At 43.3% G+C, this 16,462-nt stretch overlaps 1 protein-coding gene across 1 annotated transcript in view; it reads right to left on the bottom strand.

Annotated features, from left to right (window-relative positions):
* The window catches only part of LOC142167945 (TMV resistance protein N-like), a 26,945-nt gene extending 10,483 nt beyond the window's left edge, over positions 1 to 16,462 (bottom strand). The window contains exons 1-2 of the mRNA XM_075228543.1: positions 15,919 to 16,462; positions 14,829 to 15,182 (exon numbers count right to left, since the gene is read on the bottom strand). Coding sequence (XP_075084644.1) covers positions 14,829 to 15,182; positions 15,919 to 16,421 — 857 coding nt within the window. The 5' untranslated portion in view covers positions 16,422 to 16,462. The remainder of the gene's footprint in view (positions 1 to 14,828; positions 15,183 to 15,918) is intronic.

Raw genomic sequence — 16,462 nt, 5'->3', positions numbered from 1 at the left:
GAATTGATAGCCATGTCGACACATCTTCTCTCGATATCTGTCAAACACAAAGCACCATTGGACAACACTCTGGTCACGATATAAGGCCCCTGCCAATTTGGGGCGAATTTGCCTTTTGCCTCGACCTGACGTGGGAGGATCTTCTTCAATACCTGCTGCCCTACTTACAAACTTCCTGGGGCGCACCTTCTTATTATATGTTCTCGCCATTCTCTTCTGGTATAGCTGACCATGGCACACTGCTGCCAATCTTTTCTCATCTATCAAGCTCAACTGTTCCAATCGAGCTTTGACCCATTCCTCATCATCAATCCTGGCTTCAGCGACAATCCGTAGGGACGGAATTTCGACCTCTACTGGTATTACGGCCTCGGTTCCGTACACCAACAAATAAGGAGTTGTACCTATGGAAGTCCGGACGGTAGTGCGGTAACCTAACAAAGCAAAGGGTAATCTCTCGTGCAATTGTCTAGACCCTTCCACCATCTTTCGCAGTATCTTCTTGATGTTCTTATTGGCTTCTTCGACCGCTCCATTCGCCTTGGGACGATATGGGGTGGAATTGCGGTGGGTAATCTTGAATTTTTAGCATACCTCCCTCATCAGGCTGCTGTTAAGATTCGCACCGTTATCCGTGATGATTACTTTTGGGATTCCAAATCTGCAGATGATATGGGAGTGAACAAAGTCCACCACTGCCTTTTTGGTTACCGACTTGAAGGTTTTAGCCTCAACCCATTTGGTGAAGTAATCAATGGTCACAAGAATGAACCTATGGCCGTTGGATGCTGCCGGTTCGATAGGTCCAATGACATCCATGCCCCATGCTACAAACGGCCAGGGTGCTGACATCGTATGTAACTCTGTTGGCGGAGAATGGATCAGATCTCCATGTATCTGGCACTGATGGCATTTCCTCACGAAAGTGATACAGTCGTGTTCCATGGTGAGCCAATAACACCCTGTTCGAAGGATCTTCCTTGCCAATACATATCCGCTCATGTGTGGCCCACAAACTCCAGTATGTACCTCTACCATAACCATTGTGTCTTGACCGGCATCTATGCATCTCAACAATCCCAAATCCGGGGTTCTTTTGTACAACACTTCTCCGCTGAGGAAGAAACCATTCGACAAACGCCGAAGGGCTCTTTTTTAGTCTCCAGTGGCCTGTTCTGGATATGTCCCCATTCTGAGGTATTCCTTGATATCATGAAACCAAGGTTCGCCATCTGGTTCCTCTTCTACGGCGTTGCAATAAGCGTGCTGATCACGGACCTGGATGTGCAGAGGATCAACATACATTTTGTCAGGGTGGTGCAGCATTGATGCTAAGGTGGCTAAGGCATCCGCAACCTCATTGTGAACTCTCGGGATATGTTTGAACTTCACCGATCGAAATTGCTTGCTCAGATCATGCAAGCATTGTCGATATGGTATGAGCTTTAGATCTCGCGTTTCCCATTCACCCTGAATCTGATATACCAAGAGGTCCGAGTCTCCCAAGACCAAGACGTCTTGGACATCCATGTCCGCAGCCAAGCGCAGACCCAGAATGCAAGCTTCATACTCGGCCATATTATTGGTGCAATAGAAGCGCAGCTGAGCCGTAACAGGATAATGGCGTCCTGTTTCAGAAATGAGTACTGCTCCTATTCCAACCCCTTTCGCATTTGCAGCTCCATCGAAGAAAAGCTTCCAACCCGGTTCCTTAGTTAATTCCATCTCATTTGTATGTATTACCTCTTCGTCGGGAAAATACGTTCTTAAAGGCTCGTATTTTTCATCAACAGGATTCTCTTCCAAATGATCGGCCAGCGCCTGGGCTTTCATGGCTGTCCTCGTCACATAGACGATGTCAAACTCTGTGAGCAGAATTTTCCATTTTGCCAACCTTCCTATGGGCATAGGTTTCTGAAAGATATACTTCAATGGGTCCAAACGTGATATGAGATAAGTAGTATACGAAGACAGGTAGTGCTTCAACTTCTGAGCTACCCAAGTTAGGGCGCAACATGTTTTCTCGAGTTGAGTATACTTGACCTCATGTACTGTGAATTTCTTGCTAAGATAGTAGATGGCCTGCTCCTTCCTTCCTGTGTCGTCATGTTGCCCCAGCACACAACCAAACGAATTTTCCAGGACCGTCAGATAAAGAATTAAGGGCTTCCCAGGCTTAGGCGGGACCAATACGGGTGGATTAGACAGATACCCTTTGATTTGGTCGAAGGCCTCCTGACATTCTGCCGTCCAACCTACCGCAGCATCCTTTCTCAGCAGCCGAAATATGGGCTCACAAGTTGCTGTGAGTTGAGCGATGAACCTGCTGATGTAATTGAGTCTACCCAGCAAACTCATTACCTCTGTTTTGTTCCTTGGCGGTGGCAAATCTCGGATGGATTCAATTTTGGATGGGTCTAACTCAATCCCCCGTCGACTGACGATGAACCCTAGCAGCTTTCCTGATGGAACTCCGAATGCGCATTTGGCCGGGTTAAGCTTGATATCATACCTTCGGAGTCTTTGGAAAAATCTCCTTAGGTCTGCTACATGGTCCTCCTGACGCCAAGACTTTATGATCACATCATCGACGTACACCTCGATTTTTTTGTGTATCATGTCATGAAACACAGCAGTCATTGCTCGCATGTACGTTGCCCCAGCGTCCTTCAATCCGAACGGCATTACCCGATAGCAGTAAGTTCCCCATGGCGTGATAAATGCTGTCTTTTCCGCATCCTCCTCGTCCATTAGGATCTGATGATAACCCGCATAGCAATCTACAAAGGATCCGATCTCGCGCCCAGCGCAATTATCGATCAAGATATGAATGTTGGGCAATGGAAAATTGTCCTTGGGACTTGCTTTGTTAAGGTTGCGGTAGTCGACGCACACCCTGATTTTCCCATCCTTCTTTGGAACTGGTACCACATTGGCCAGCCACTCGGGATATCGAGTGACCCGAATGACCTTCGCCTGCAACTGCTTAATCACCTCTTCTTTGATCTTTACACTCATTTCTGTTTTAAACTTCCTTAGCTTTTGCTTGACCGGAGGGTATGCCGGGTCAGTGGGCAATTTGTGAACCACTAAATTGGTGCTTAATCCAGGCATATCGTCATATGACCATGCAAAAACATCTTTGAATTCCATGAGGGTTTTGATCAATTCTTCCCTGACAGTCGGCTCAATGTGGATGCTGATTTTGGTTTCTTGGACGTTATCAGTGTCTCCTAGATTTACAGCCTTAGTGTCATTTAGGTTAGGCTTGGGTTTTTCTTCAAATTGGCATAGTTCTCGGTTTATCTCTTCGAAGGCCTTATCTTCGTCATATTCAAATTCATCGTCGCAAACGACCTCTTGCATCATTGAGTCAGATTCAGATTGATTTATTAGACTAGGTCGAAGATCCGCTGTGCATGCCATGTCATTAGAACCAGTAAAAAGAGAACTGTTCAGAAAGAAAAAGAACAAGACAAAATTAAAATGGGCAAAAGAAGAGAACTTTATTAAACTTGTGGGATAAAAGGGTTCACACTTTTACAAAACAAAAAGTAAAATTTGGATTACACCCTGGAATAATCCGAACAAACAAACAAACAAAACATAAATCAAAGCCTACTACCAAGACTCCCCTCGGACAGGAAGAGGAGTAACTGTCCAATTGTTGGTCTTGGCCTCAAGCCCCACAAACTGTATCTCTGTTCTGCTGGAACCTTCTCCAGTTTCTACCATACTGACATCAGCGAATAGCCTCTCAAAACTCTGATTCAGGTCCTCATTTACACCGATCAATGGTCCTAGAATCTTTGGGACCGGTGACCCCTTGGCACTTGCTTTGACAAAAGACCTTGAGAGACGTGGCACCGGCTTAGGCAGAAACCAGACCCTCTTCTTCATTTTTCGCGCTTGCTTCCTATCTGTTGCGGTTGGTTTGAACCCCAATCCGAAAGTTTCCAGATTTTTAGGTAAGGTGACAGGTTGGACAATCCCCTGAAGCTCGACTCCTAGGCCCTTTCCCGGCACAAATCCATTACCCAGCATTTCTGAGACCATCATGACTGTCGCGGCAGCTACCCTAGGGTGTGGGATGATCTCTCCTTCAGAGATTTTGTTGGCCGACCCTGTATCGAAAATCTGAGAGACCCAAGGACCTTTGTCGTCAGTGGTCTCTATGAAAGGTACAATGGCTCCACCCATGGTGCACGCCGGGTCCTCGCCGTGTAGCACGACCTCTTGTCTTTCCCACTCGAACTTTACCATCTGATGTAGGGTGGAGGGCACTGCTTTGGCTGCATGAATCCACGGTCGCCCCAACAGAAGGTTATAAGATACTGTGGCATCTAACACCTGGAACTCCATGGTAAACAGGACTGGCCCGATGGTTAATTCAAGTACAACATCCCCCACAGTGGCTGTTCCGTTTCCGTCGAACCCTCGGACACAGATGCTGTTCTTGTGGATCCTTCCGTGGTCGATCTTTAACTGGTTCAGGGTAGATAGTGGACAAATATTGGCACTTGAGCCGTTATCCACCAATACTCGAGTTACCACCGAGTCTTCACATTTGACAGCTAGGTATAGAGCTTTATTATGCTCCGTACCTTCCACCGGCAGATCATCATCTGAGAATGTCACCCTGTTCACCTCGAAAATCTTGTTGGCAATGGTTTCTAGGTGGTTTATGGAAATCTCATTGGGTACATGAGCTTCGTTTAATATCTTCATCAGGGCCCGCCGATGCTCCTCAGAATGGATCAGCAATGATAGCAGTGAGATCTGGGCCGGTGTTTTTCTCAGCTGTTCGACCACGGAGTAGTCCTGCACTTTCATCTTCCTCAGGAACTCCTCAGCCTCTTCTTCGGACACAGGTTTCTTGGTTGCAGCTGGGTTGGTTCTCCTTAGTTCTACCGGAGCAAAACATTGACCTGATCGAGTCAGCCCTTGCGCTTCACAACTAACTTCTTCCACCTGTTTTCCTTTGTACATCACCACCGCCTTTTCATATTTCCAAGGCACAGCCTTGCTATCAATCATCAGCAGCTGGACTACAGGCTTTATGGTGACCAGTTCTCTATACACCTCCTTCAACACAACTGCTGGTGCGGGCGGAATCCCTGATATTACCAACTTGTTTGGCTCGGGTTTGCTTGTTACAGCGGATGGGCTCTTTCCCAATATCACTACAGGCTTGACTCCTTCTCCCTGTGACTGTACCCTCGCTCCCCCACTAGTTGAGACTTCTTTCGGGGTGGCCTGGATCATCATCACTGTTTGTGATGGTTTTCTCAACTCTCCTCCCTCATACACCAACTCAATCATGTGAGTCTCGTGGTGCGCTGGCAGTGGGTTTTGGTTGATGTTAGGAGCTTCCGGTGTCTGGACCTCGATCTTATTGGTGTCAATAAGATCCTGTATGGCATGCCTCAATTTCCAACACTTCTCGGTATCATGCCCGAGCATCCCTGAGCAGTATTCACAACTTATTGATCGATCCAAATTCTGAGGTGGGGGATTTGGTTCTCGAGTCTGGACAGGACTAACCAAACCCAATTGCCTCAGCTTGTGGAACAAAGCGGTGTAGGTTTCTCCCAACTCCGTGAAAGTTCTCTGTTTCCGCAACCTGTCATTCCTAGCATCTGGTTCCCCGAAAGCCTGCCCCTTGAGGGTTTCTATACGCCCTCGGTGGAGGATAGGTGTTTTGTGGTGGTGCATATATGTTCTGGGGAGCCGGCGCGCGCCATTGCGGGCGAACCGGAGGCTGAGTGTATGCTTGAGCCTGGTGTACGGAGCAATGTGGTTCTTGAGGCGGATAGAGATGTTGTGGTGGGTTATATGGGTAGTTTGGCCTGTGAGGTCTAGGTTGGTTGTAGTATGGCTTGCCAGCCCTGGACCAACTGCCTGCCTCGATCGTGGCAACTTTTTTCTTTCTTTCTTCGCAGCGCACCTCCCGTGCCGCTCTGAATAGCCTGAGTCGTGGCCTTGAGTGCCGAGTAGTTCAAGATTTTGTCGGACCTCAGACCCTCTTCTATCATGACCCCTATCTTGACCACCTCGTTGAAAGATTTTCCAACCGTTGTCACCAAGTGACCAAAGTAGGTTGGATCCAATGTTTGCAAGAAATAGTCCACCATCTCTCCCTCTCTCATGGGAGGATCGACTCTAGCTGCTTGTTCTCTCCAGCGGAAACCAAACTCGCGGAAACTTTCCCCGGGTTTCTTCCCAGTTCTTAACAATGTGAGACGGTCAGGGACTATCTCGAGAATGTACTGGAAATGTCCTGCGAAAGCCTGCGCCAGATCATCCCAAGTATACCACCTGCTGGAATCCTGCCTGGTATACCATTCTAGTGCAGATCCGCTCAGACTTTGGCCGAAATAAGCTATCAGCAACTCATCCTTGCCGCCTGCCCCTCTCATTTTGCTACAGAATCCCCGCAAATGTGCCATGGGATCACCGTGCCCTTCATATAAATCAAACTTAGGCATCTTGAACCCAGCCGGGAGTTGGACGTCCGGGAAAGGGCATAGATCTTTGTAAGCTACGCTGACTTGGTTGCCCAGTCCGTGCAGGTTCCTGAAGGACTGCTCCAGGCTTTTGAACTTTCTCAACACCTCATCCTGTTCGGGGGCTTTAATCGACTTTTCAAATCTCTGCCGGCACTTCCAAATGCGGATTGTAAGCCTGTGGTTCGGGGGCATGAAACGTAGGCTCAAGGGGATAGTATTGTGTATCGTGAGCCTGAAACAATGGCTCACTGGTCGTTCTTTGCAAAGGGGCTGATGTTGGTCCCACAAAAATGGGAATATTGGGTGTTGGGAGAGGTTGATGGGGTGGTGGAGCTTGGGAATCATGAGGGCTTCTTTCTTGATGATAACGGGGATTTGGGAGGCTTGTGGAAGGGCCGGAGTGAGGGTATTCCGGCATGTGCCCCAGTGGCTCAGGGCTCTTTTGTGCTTTGGCTAGGAGCTAGCTGCATTGCATTCATCTCTAGTCCCATCCTTTCAATCTTTTCCATCGCTTCTTTTAACAACTGGCTCATCGGCCTTTCTTCCTCATTACTATTCTCTGAAGTAGTCATGCTTGTTGCTACCGGTCCTTTGGATCTGGTTTGGTATGAGTGTGTTGCCAGAGCTCTTTAACAACTAACTTGTCTGGTTCAGACAACAACAAACTTTGTTAGCATTAGAGTTTAACAGATTTGATCATAACACATAGAGGATGCAATGCTCCTAGGCAGTTAACCGTTTCTACATGCTTTGCTTCAAACAACATGCGTCATCCCGGTTTGCTCATTTGTCCCCTTTTTATTTATTTTTGTATTTTCTTTCCTTTCTTTATTAAAAGCGGTCGAATCTTATGGGGATTGCCTACGTATCACGTCCCCGCGAGAATCAGACCAGGCGTAGTTCTGCCTTAAAGTAAAGAAATACAAAATTCTTGTGAAATCATTAAATTCATTCTCAAAATTTTGCTATTTACAAATTATTTCAAACAAGGAATAGCAATAATACAGACTCCATGGTTCTTTGATCCTATTTGATTAAAGGAAAAATAGAAAACAACATATGGGAATGCAACAAAGCCAAGTGATAGGATTTTGACCACGGATTAATTTTCCGACTTAGGGACCCACGAGGCATCATTCGGCCTTTTCGCGGCTCTAGGTGTGAGGTCTTTCTGCAAGCTTTTTAATTCATTCATGATCCGGTGGACGCAGCCCATGATGGAAACAAGAAGGGTCTTCCGAGGCATTTGCTCGCATGCCAGGCATTTCATGTAGATGTAATGCCCAATCTCGTTGATCCTTCCTCGAATGTTGTCCCTTTCTGCGAACAACTGCCTTATCTGTCGGTTCTTTAATCCTAGTGTTTGCGCATTGGTGGCGAGTTGATCCTGGAACATCTCCATTTGCCTTTCCATCCTGGTCATTGCATTGTAATAGCGTCTTCTGTCGGCTTGGGCATCTTGTGTTTGCTTGAAAATCTGCTCTTGCAGAGCGGAATTCGTTTCCTTTACCGTTTTGACGCTCAGTTCACAATCCCTCATGACTTGTTATAGGCGCTGCCTCCGGGCCATTGTACCTTTTGCCCATTTGGTCCGCAGTCTTGCTGTGCTAGCCTTGGATCTTTCCAAATATTCTTGGCATTCCGCAACCTGATCCTTTAACCCTGCTATTAATCTTTTATCCACCCGGCTCCTTGGCTGGTTGTCGGCCTCCTTTCCCATCTTCCGGATCTGAGCTTTGAGGATTTCGCATTCTCTGATTAATCTGTTCTTTCTCCTTTGTAGGCGGCAGATTGTAATTGGTATTCAAACTTCATATCTTGAACTTGTTGTTTTAGTTTGCCTGTTTCGGCAAGATATTCTCGCTCTTTGGCCAACCAGCCTCACTGCTCTTGTGAAGATTTGGCAAACTCTTGCAGGTGAGGTCTTTTGGTCGGCCTTCCAGATGATGTCTCCCCTTTGTACCAGGCCTGATACCCGGGCAAAACTTCCCCTTTTGCCTGATTCATTACACAAGTATTTGCTTCTAAGTATTGACATTGGCTCCAAATTTGGCGAACCCTCGCTTCAGGAAACTGGCCGTCGGGACTGATCTCAATCACCTGGGTGCTTAGATCCTCGTCTTTCGGCACTATCTGACACCTCCCAAGTTGCCTTAAGACCCGATGTGGCGCGTATGGTTGAATGCTCTTAAGTCCCATTAAGAGAAAATGGGGCCTGGCTGCTGGCATGTATATGACTTCGTCGATTGGTAACTACCCTAGCGCCCACTGTATTTGACTGGCGTCGAGGGTACGGAAATATGAGGTCCATGCTGTGACTCCTTCAGGTAGGTAGGTCTCATTAACTCTGGTATAGAACTCCTCTATGCAGGTCTTTTCAGCGGATCCATGGCTCAGAAACTGGGCTCGGTGACATAGGTGTTCGGTCATCCACATTTGCAACAACAAATTGCAACCCTCGAAAAAGCTTCCTCCGGCTTTGCAAGACGTGAGAGCCCGGAACATATCAGATACTATCATGGGCGCCAACGTACTATCTCTCTGTGTGAGCAACGTACTGACGACCCCTGCTATCTTTATGTCAATATTCCCGTCTTTTCTTGGGAACACTAAGAGTCCTAAGAAAGTTATCATGAAAGCAATCCGTCTATGTTCTTCCCACTTTTGACGATTATTTTTGCTGCACAACTGGTTTTCTGGCTTGTCGAATCCTCCTATGTGACCATATCTTTGATATATGAAACTCATGCTGCAAAAACCTTTTGCCAAGTCAGGGTTATGAATTGTTCTGACTATTTTTAAGGAGTCCAGAAACCGGTGTATTGCTACAGCTCTTGGAGCAATCAGATATTTGTGCCTTAAAGGAGTCTCAGCGCTGCCGATATACCCTACTATTTCTTCTAAAGTTGGGGTAAGTTCAAAGTCCGAGAAATGGAAGATGTTGTACGCAGGATCCCAGTGGGGGATTAGTGCCCTTATGATATCTCCCCGTGGCCTGATATCCAACAAACTCGTGAGTCCTTTCAGATACTTCTTGATTTCGTCATGCCCTTCTTTGCCTAAATCATTCCACCAGAGCTGCAATTGGAGGAGGATTTTATTTATGATTGAAAAGGGTTCATTTGGAGTCGTGCTCATTCTGCACATTTATTAATAAGATTTTTAACAAATGAAACTTATTCTGATAAAAACAAAAATATATGCGAATTTCCTCAAAAGGATTTTTGAACACGACCTTTCAGCACTTCATAAACGAAAATTTTTAAGGTTGTGTGAGAAAAAAAATGAGGTGGCCGTCTGTACCAAGGCAGCCTTCCGGAGTTCCTTTCGGGAACATTTGGCTATTTTGACATAAGCGGCATCACCCGGACTTGTTTATGACTCTCTTATCATTTTTCAAAAATAGAAAATTCAACATTGCAAACACGGCCTTTCAATGCCTCGGGACTGTAATAAGACTCTTTTTTAATTTTTATTTTTATAATAAGACAAACTATATACTTCTATATAAAACAGAACAACGATTTTTCTATTTTTCCTTTGTTTTTTTTTGTTTTTTTTTTAAAAATAAAAAATAAACAATCAATCCCTTAACCGCTATTTCCTCTTTTTCCAATTTTATAACATTCGTAATATTCAAACACCGGTCAGCATGCGGGCACGAGACAAATAAATGCACGGAAAACAAATAGGATGCATCAGGATGGCCTTTTCATATCAGGTCGCTAGTCCTAGACGGACCCAACCCCTGTGTTGAGTCCCCTAAGTCAAATGCAACGTGATGCAAATAAGCGTTCCTACTAGGGATCCGGCATGAAGTCATGTTATTCTATGTTCAAAACCTGGGTCGGTGTTCTAGACAGTGTACCCGAGCGGACAACTCGAGCTGAGGAAGGAGCTCCTTTTCGGGAACCAAAAGGCCAGCCGGCTTAGAAACTTTCCGAGCCTCTTTTATTTAGGGTATGACACTAACAGAATAGGGAGTCTCAACCAGTGAGCACATCCCCGGAGGTAAGAAGAGAAAGGTTTCGGCACAATTTATATACAGTTCAGATAATATCAAAGCGGTAAAGGCAACATTTAGCACATTAGGCTCAAAACAGGTAAAAATCAGATAAAGCTAAATATAACAATTTATCTAAGCTCGAATTTCTAACCCTGAACCAGTGGTTCTGGGTTTTAAATGTCCCCAGCAGAGTCGCCAGAGCTGTCACACCTCCTTTTTCCGCACCCGCGAGGGTGCAAGGGAGTTTTTTTCAATTAAAGGACAATCGAAATGGGATTGGTTTATTTATTTCAGAGTCGCCACTTGGGAGATTTAGGGTGTCCAAAGTCACCAATTTTAATCCCGAATCGAGGAAAAGAATGACTCCATATTACAGTCTGCGTACCAAAAATCTGGATAAGGAATTCTGTTAACCCAGGAGAAGGTGTTAGGCATTCCCGAGTTCCGTGGTTCTAGCACGGTCGCTCAACTGTTATATTTGGCTTGATTATCTGATTTAATACATGTTGAACCTATGTGCAAAATTTAACTTTTAACCGCTTTTGTCATTATTATTATTTTACGAGAATTGCAACGTCGTGAAAACATATCTCGAACCACGTTACATCAATGCACCCGTAGTTATCGATATATCTCGACTCGCTTGAGATTTGGATTTGGGTCACATAAATGTGCACCCGAATTAAGGAAAATAAATTGTTAAAGGCGCGCCTAAAGCAACTAGCGTCTTGTTATTTTGGGGAAGGTCGTAAAGATCCGTTAAACGGCACATCCCGAATTCTAAACACTTTAATATATACATACATTTAGAAGGCCCCGCAGCTTTGTACATTTTTTGTTTGTCGAGGCTCGTCTCATTCTTACTTTTAAAAAACGAATTTGCGACGTCATGGACATGCATCTCGAACCACGTCACAATCAATGTACCCATGATTAGAAACACATCTCGAATCCGTCGAGATTTGGATTTGGGTCACATAAATGCGCACGCGAATTTAAGAAGGTAAAATTATTAAATACGCGCTTAAAGAGGCTATCGCGTTATTATTCCGGGAGGGTCGTGAGATTTGCTAAACGACCCACCTTGGGGACTGAATGCTTCAATATATACATTTAACGAGGGCCCCGCAATTTGTGCGTTTTTCTTTATTTTTTTGTCTAGGCTCATCTCGTCCTTATTTTAAAAGGATATCCTATAGCAACTACGTTTCTTGTCGCGTTTGTCTCTACTAATAGAAAACAGAAATAGTCCTAGTTAATTACATGCTTGTAGGCTTATTTATAGCAGGATTCAAAATGCTTTTACAGAATAAGTAAACGTCATTACGTACACGGACAGCTGATTGAACATTACGGGCCCAAATCCAGCTCATGCGGGATGGGCCAGACCTGGGCCACTGTTTGTTCGATGCGGGCCTGCTTGGTCTGTTTTGACCTGGGCTCGACCTTCATGAGGTTGAGATTGCAAGCTCTGTGTTCTTTGTCTTAAAGCATGGTTTACCAGTTATATGAGGCAATTTATCAGAAAGGAAAGAACTTAACTAGTAGTGTACGGTTTTCATGCTTGGCATACATTACAGAATTATACTACACCATTAAACTAAATCTAAGATACAACCTACTGCATTGGGCATGCTTTTATCTACCAGCCTGCACAGACAATTGGATGTCAAATTACCCTACATTTACAGTTGCTATGTGTTAAAGCTAACCCAGTATCCGAACAAAATACAAGCTATCATACATCCCGGATCATTCAGTGTACAGGCTATACATAAACTAAACGATCTTCAACCCTTTTCTTTGTATTCATACTCAACTTCAGATTACATTGACAGTATTAGTTGTGTACCTGGTATAGAAGAACAAAAGAAGAAGGAAAATGATCAGCTGAGTAGTACACAGCAAACACAGCAACAGCAGATAATTCAGCCCAACACAGCAACAACCAAACAGCCACAAAGATGAAGTTCACACGTTGGTCGAGCAACAGACAAATAATCTCAGGAAAGAGTAGTGAACCAATAGAAATAACAGAGTACTCAATGCAGCAACACCAACAGTTCAACAATTGCAAGCAGCTCAATCAGGGCAAACAACAGAACTTGACCAAGACAACTTGACCAATGTGAACTCTTCTGTAGTTTTCAGACAGTGTTTGGTTACAATATTCTCAGAATTTATGTTTCTTTCTTTCAGTTTTTTTTTAAGAAAAACCTTCTCTTTTAGGCTCCAAAAAAAAATCCCCTTCCCTAACGGAAGGTCCCCCTTCTTATAGCCTAATCCCAGCACTTTACAGCCTGCTGGACAACTCAAAATTCCCCCTCTGTTGTTTTTCCACTCAGTTATTTTAAATAACAAAACTCCCATGAGATCCCTGATAGCCCCTCTCTATTTTTGTTGTTAAAGTGTCCTAATCTCTTATTTATTTAGCCAAAGTATGGGCAGCAGGAATATAATCTGACAGCACATGTTGTCCAACTATTTTAATTCCTTAAAGCTAACCATACACATGCTGCCCACAGTCTAAGCCAAGAGAACATGCTATCCAATTAAGATCAAAGTCTGAACTGCCATTATAACCTACCCCCTAGATGTTCTTTAATTCAAATTGAACAAAACTAATAGGCAATACAATTCAGTTCCTAATGGGATTCAAATACGATCACAGTAGAAATAAACAACACGAATCAAGTTGTTACCATTAATGACTGAAATTAATTGACGACATACATCGACTCGACTATATTAATCGTAGCACATAACAATCAATCGTTCATATAAACAACACGTACAGAGTCCCGAATGACTTCAGACAACTTTGTTCAATCACTGGGAACCTATATAAATTAACTTATTTGACGACTAATCTAATTGACGATCATGTATATCACAGAATACATTTAGAACACACATAGAAAAACAAACGACCAAATAAAAGGTCTTTGATAGAGATGGAAGAAATCTGAATGAAAAATAACAAAAATAACAAACAAACACAACGAAACATGCTGACAACTTAATTAGCAGTTGAATAAAACAAAAAGGAAAAGAAAAACTTACCGAAAAATGTCCAAATAAAATTGACCCAAATCTGACTCAACTTTGACCCCTTGAGGCCGAACAAACTTTAATCAGGGTGTTCTCACACGAGAACACCTTGATTAAGGTCTATTAGACCTCAAATCCTGTTAAGACTGGCCGGTTTCCAAGGCTATTCATGTTCTAGGTTTTGGATTCTCAGATTTGAGATTCTAAGAGTTGTGGGTAGATTCGGACCAAACCAAGCCTGGTTTGGTCACGAGGGGGTCAGGGAGTGTCTGGTATGAAGATGGTGAGGTTTGGCATAGGTCAGAGTTCAACTCGAATCTTCAAATGAAGATTCGAGACGAAGGAAGGTGATTCGAGGCTAGGGGGTAACAGATCCATGTTCAGGAGAGTGAGGTGGTCCTAGGGTGTTCAGGAGGTGGTCATCGGCGTTCATGCCGTCGGGTTCTGGTGAAAGGGAAACTAGGGCGGCTGCTAGGGTTTCGGGGGTTCAAGGCTTGGTGAAGGAGATGAGTGAAAGGGGGGTTCGGATAGGGGGTGTGGGGTGTGAGGGAAGGTTTATATACGGAGTGGAGGATTGGATTCGGGCCGTTAGATCAGATGATCTCAACGGCTTGGATCTGATGGTGAGGGGTGAGACGAGGTCGTTTAGCATTAAAATGGGGTCGTTTGGATTTAAGTGAGGGGTTGGGTTGGACCGGCTAAACAGGTCGGGTTACGGGTGCGGATGTGGACCGTTGGATGGGTGTGGTTGAACGGCTCAGATCAGATGCCCTATGCGGCGTCGTTTTGGGTCCGTGCCTGGGCAGCTCATGTTTGGACTGGACTTGTGTCCTGGTTTTGGGCCTGATTCATTTTGGGCCCAAACCACTTCATTACTCTTTTCTTTTGTTTTTTCCCTAATTTTAAAACAAAAAATGAAATAAATAAAAAAAATGAAATTAAAACAAACAACAATGTAAAACAATTATCACACACATATAAAAATATTTAAGTAGGTTAAATCACAACCTAGAATGAACAATGCATATATATATTTTTGAATTTTCTTTCAACGACCGAATTACGGTTTGATTACTATGACAGACATACCTTGTATTTTGACTGATAAGATCAAAAATGCAAAAATGGGACGAACCACAAATGACTAGCAGTACATGTCATGAAAAATTGAAAATTTGTACAGCGAGGTCACTGGTCACTATTTTTGTTTTCTTTTGGAGTGATTGTCCGTGAAGCAAAAATCACGTGCTTACACCAATTGCCTCAGAAATATGTAATCATCTTTTCTTCTTAACAATTCAGAGAGAAGGGTGTTTTGCAAAGAATGCAGTTGATGTCTTTTTTCATTTTCTTTAATATCCGCAAGGAAACAAGCAGCTTCAAATTGATGAGATAAAGTGTCAAATATGGCTCTTGCTATTATCGTCTTCCCTAGACCGCCCATGCCCCAGATCCCCAATATGATCCGAACATCATTGGTTCCTACCTTAAGTAGGGACTTTAATTTCTCCAAATGAGTATCTATTCCGACAATATCTCGCAAAGAAGACAAAGTAGCACTATTGCACAATTTGGAAATTTGGTCGACAATCTGCTGAATATTATCCGCATCAATCCTACGAAAATAAAAAAATCAATTGTGGATAAATGTAAGAAAGTCAAGTATTAGTAAGCATTTAATAATTATTTTTTTTATTACATAAGAGTAGGGGAAAGGGAGAGAAGATTGCAAGGTGAGGAATTGAACTCTCATCAACTAGGTAAATAGGCAATAAACTGAGCTACTAAATATTGTTAATTTACATAGAGATGATTAAAAGACACCGCACATAAAACAAATGCTCGAAGGAGCAATCAAAATATTATACGTGCAAGAATGTTATTGAGGAATTGTAGTGATAGGAACTATAGTGTCTTCTGGGGTAATAGAAAAACGTGAATAGCTTAAGACGTTTTTTTATTTATTCTCTCTAATTATATTGATAGGAACAATACCTTCTTATTGATAGAGACATATATAACAACCATCATTCCTTTTTTTCAGGAAAATAAAGATAAAAATATTTTTAACGTGTAAATGACAATCAATGAAGTTAGATTGTGTACGCAGTATTCTTAACAAAATAAATTAATTAAGCTTCCACCTTTTAATTTTTATTTTGTAAATATGATAAATTAATTTAGTGTCTTTTCTGTTTAATTCATTTTTTGAGGTATAGATTCTTTTTCAATAGTAAAATATGTACTCTTCACATAAGCAACCTAAATTATTCCTTAGCACTTGAGCAAACCTCTCTTTGTAGTATTCCATTTTTTTTCATTGTAAGAAATTACTATGTGTTCTTCACTCACCCGTCACGGACATCATATCCTTTTAGATTTGCGGCAGCAGTTAGTGCATTCCTCCAACGTTGGACCTTCTGCATTCCTTCATCATCATCCTTATAGCTTGTTTCATGTTTGTCAAAAGCTTCAGCAAAGCTTTCCGTCTGTTTCCGAACATGTGATGGATCCACATCATAGAAGACTGGTATGACAGTTTGTCCGCACTGATCCTTGCATTCCATGATCTTTACTAACTCATCTAAGCACCACCTCGACGTTGCATAATTCTTTGAGAAAACGACGAGGGCAACTTGAGATTGTTCAATAGCTTTCAAGAGTTCATCTGATATTGATGCACCATGCTCTAGCCTTTTATCATCTTGAAACGTGAATATTCCTCTGTTTTCCAAGGTTGCGAAGAGGTGACCTGTAAATGTTTTTCTAGTATCTTCACCTCTAAAACTTAGAAAGACTTTGTAGTTCCACCGAGAAAACTGTGAAGTACTTGTAGAAGCAGAAGATGATGCCATTGATTGATCAGTTAATTATCTGAAAAGAAAATAATCTATAT

The sequence above is a fragment of the Nicotiana tabacum genome, chromosome 13, assembly GCF_000715075.1.
Source record: "Nicotiana tabacum cultivar K326 chromosome 13, ASM71507v2, whole genome shotgun sequence".
Lineage (NCBI taxonomy): Eukaryota > Viridiplantae > Streptophyta > Magnoliopsida > Solanales > Solanaceae > Nicotiana > Nicotiana tabacum.
Note: the sequence above shows the minus strand (reverse complement) of the source record. Positions and strands in the feature narration are given on the sequence as shown.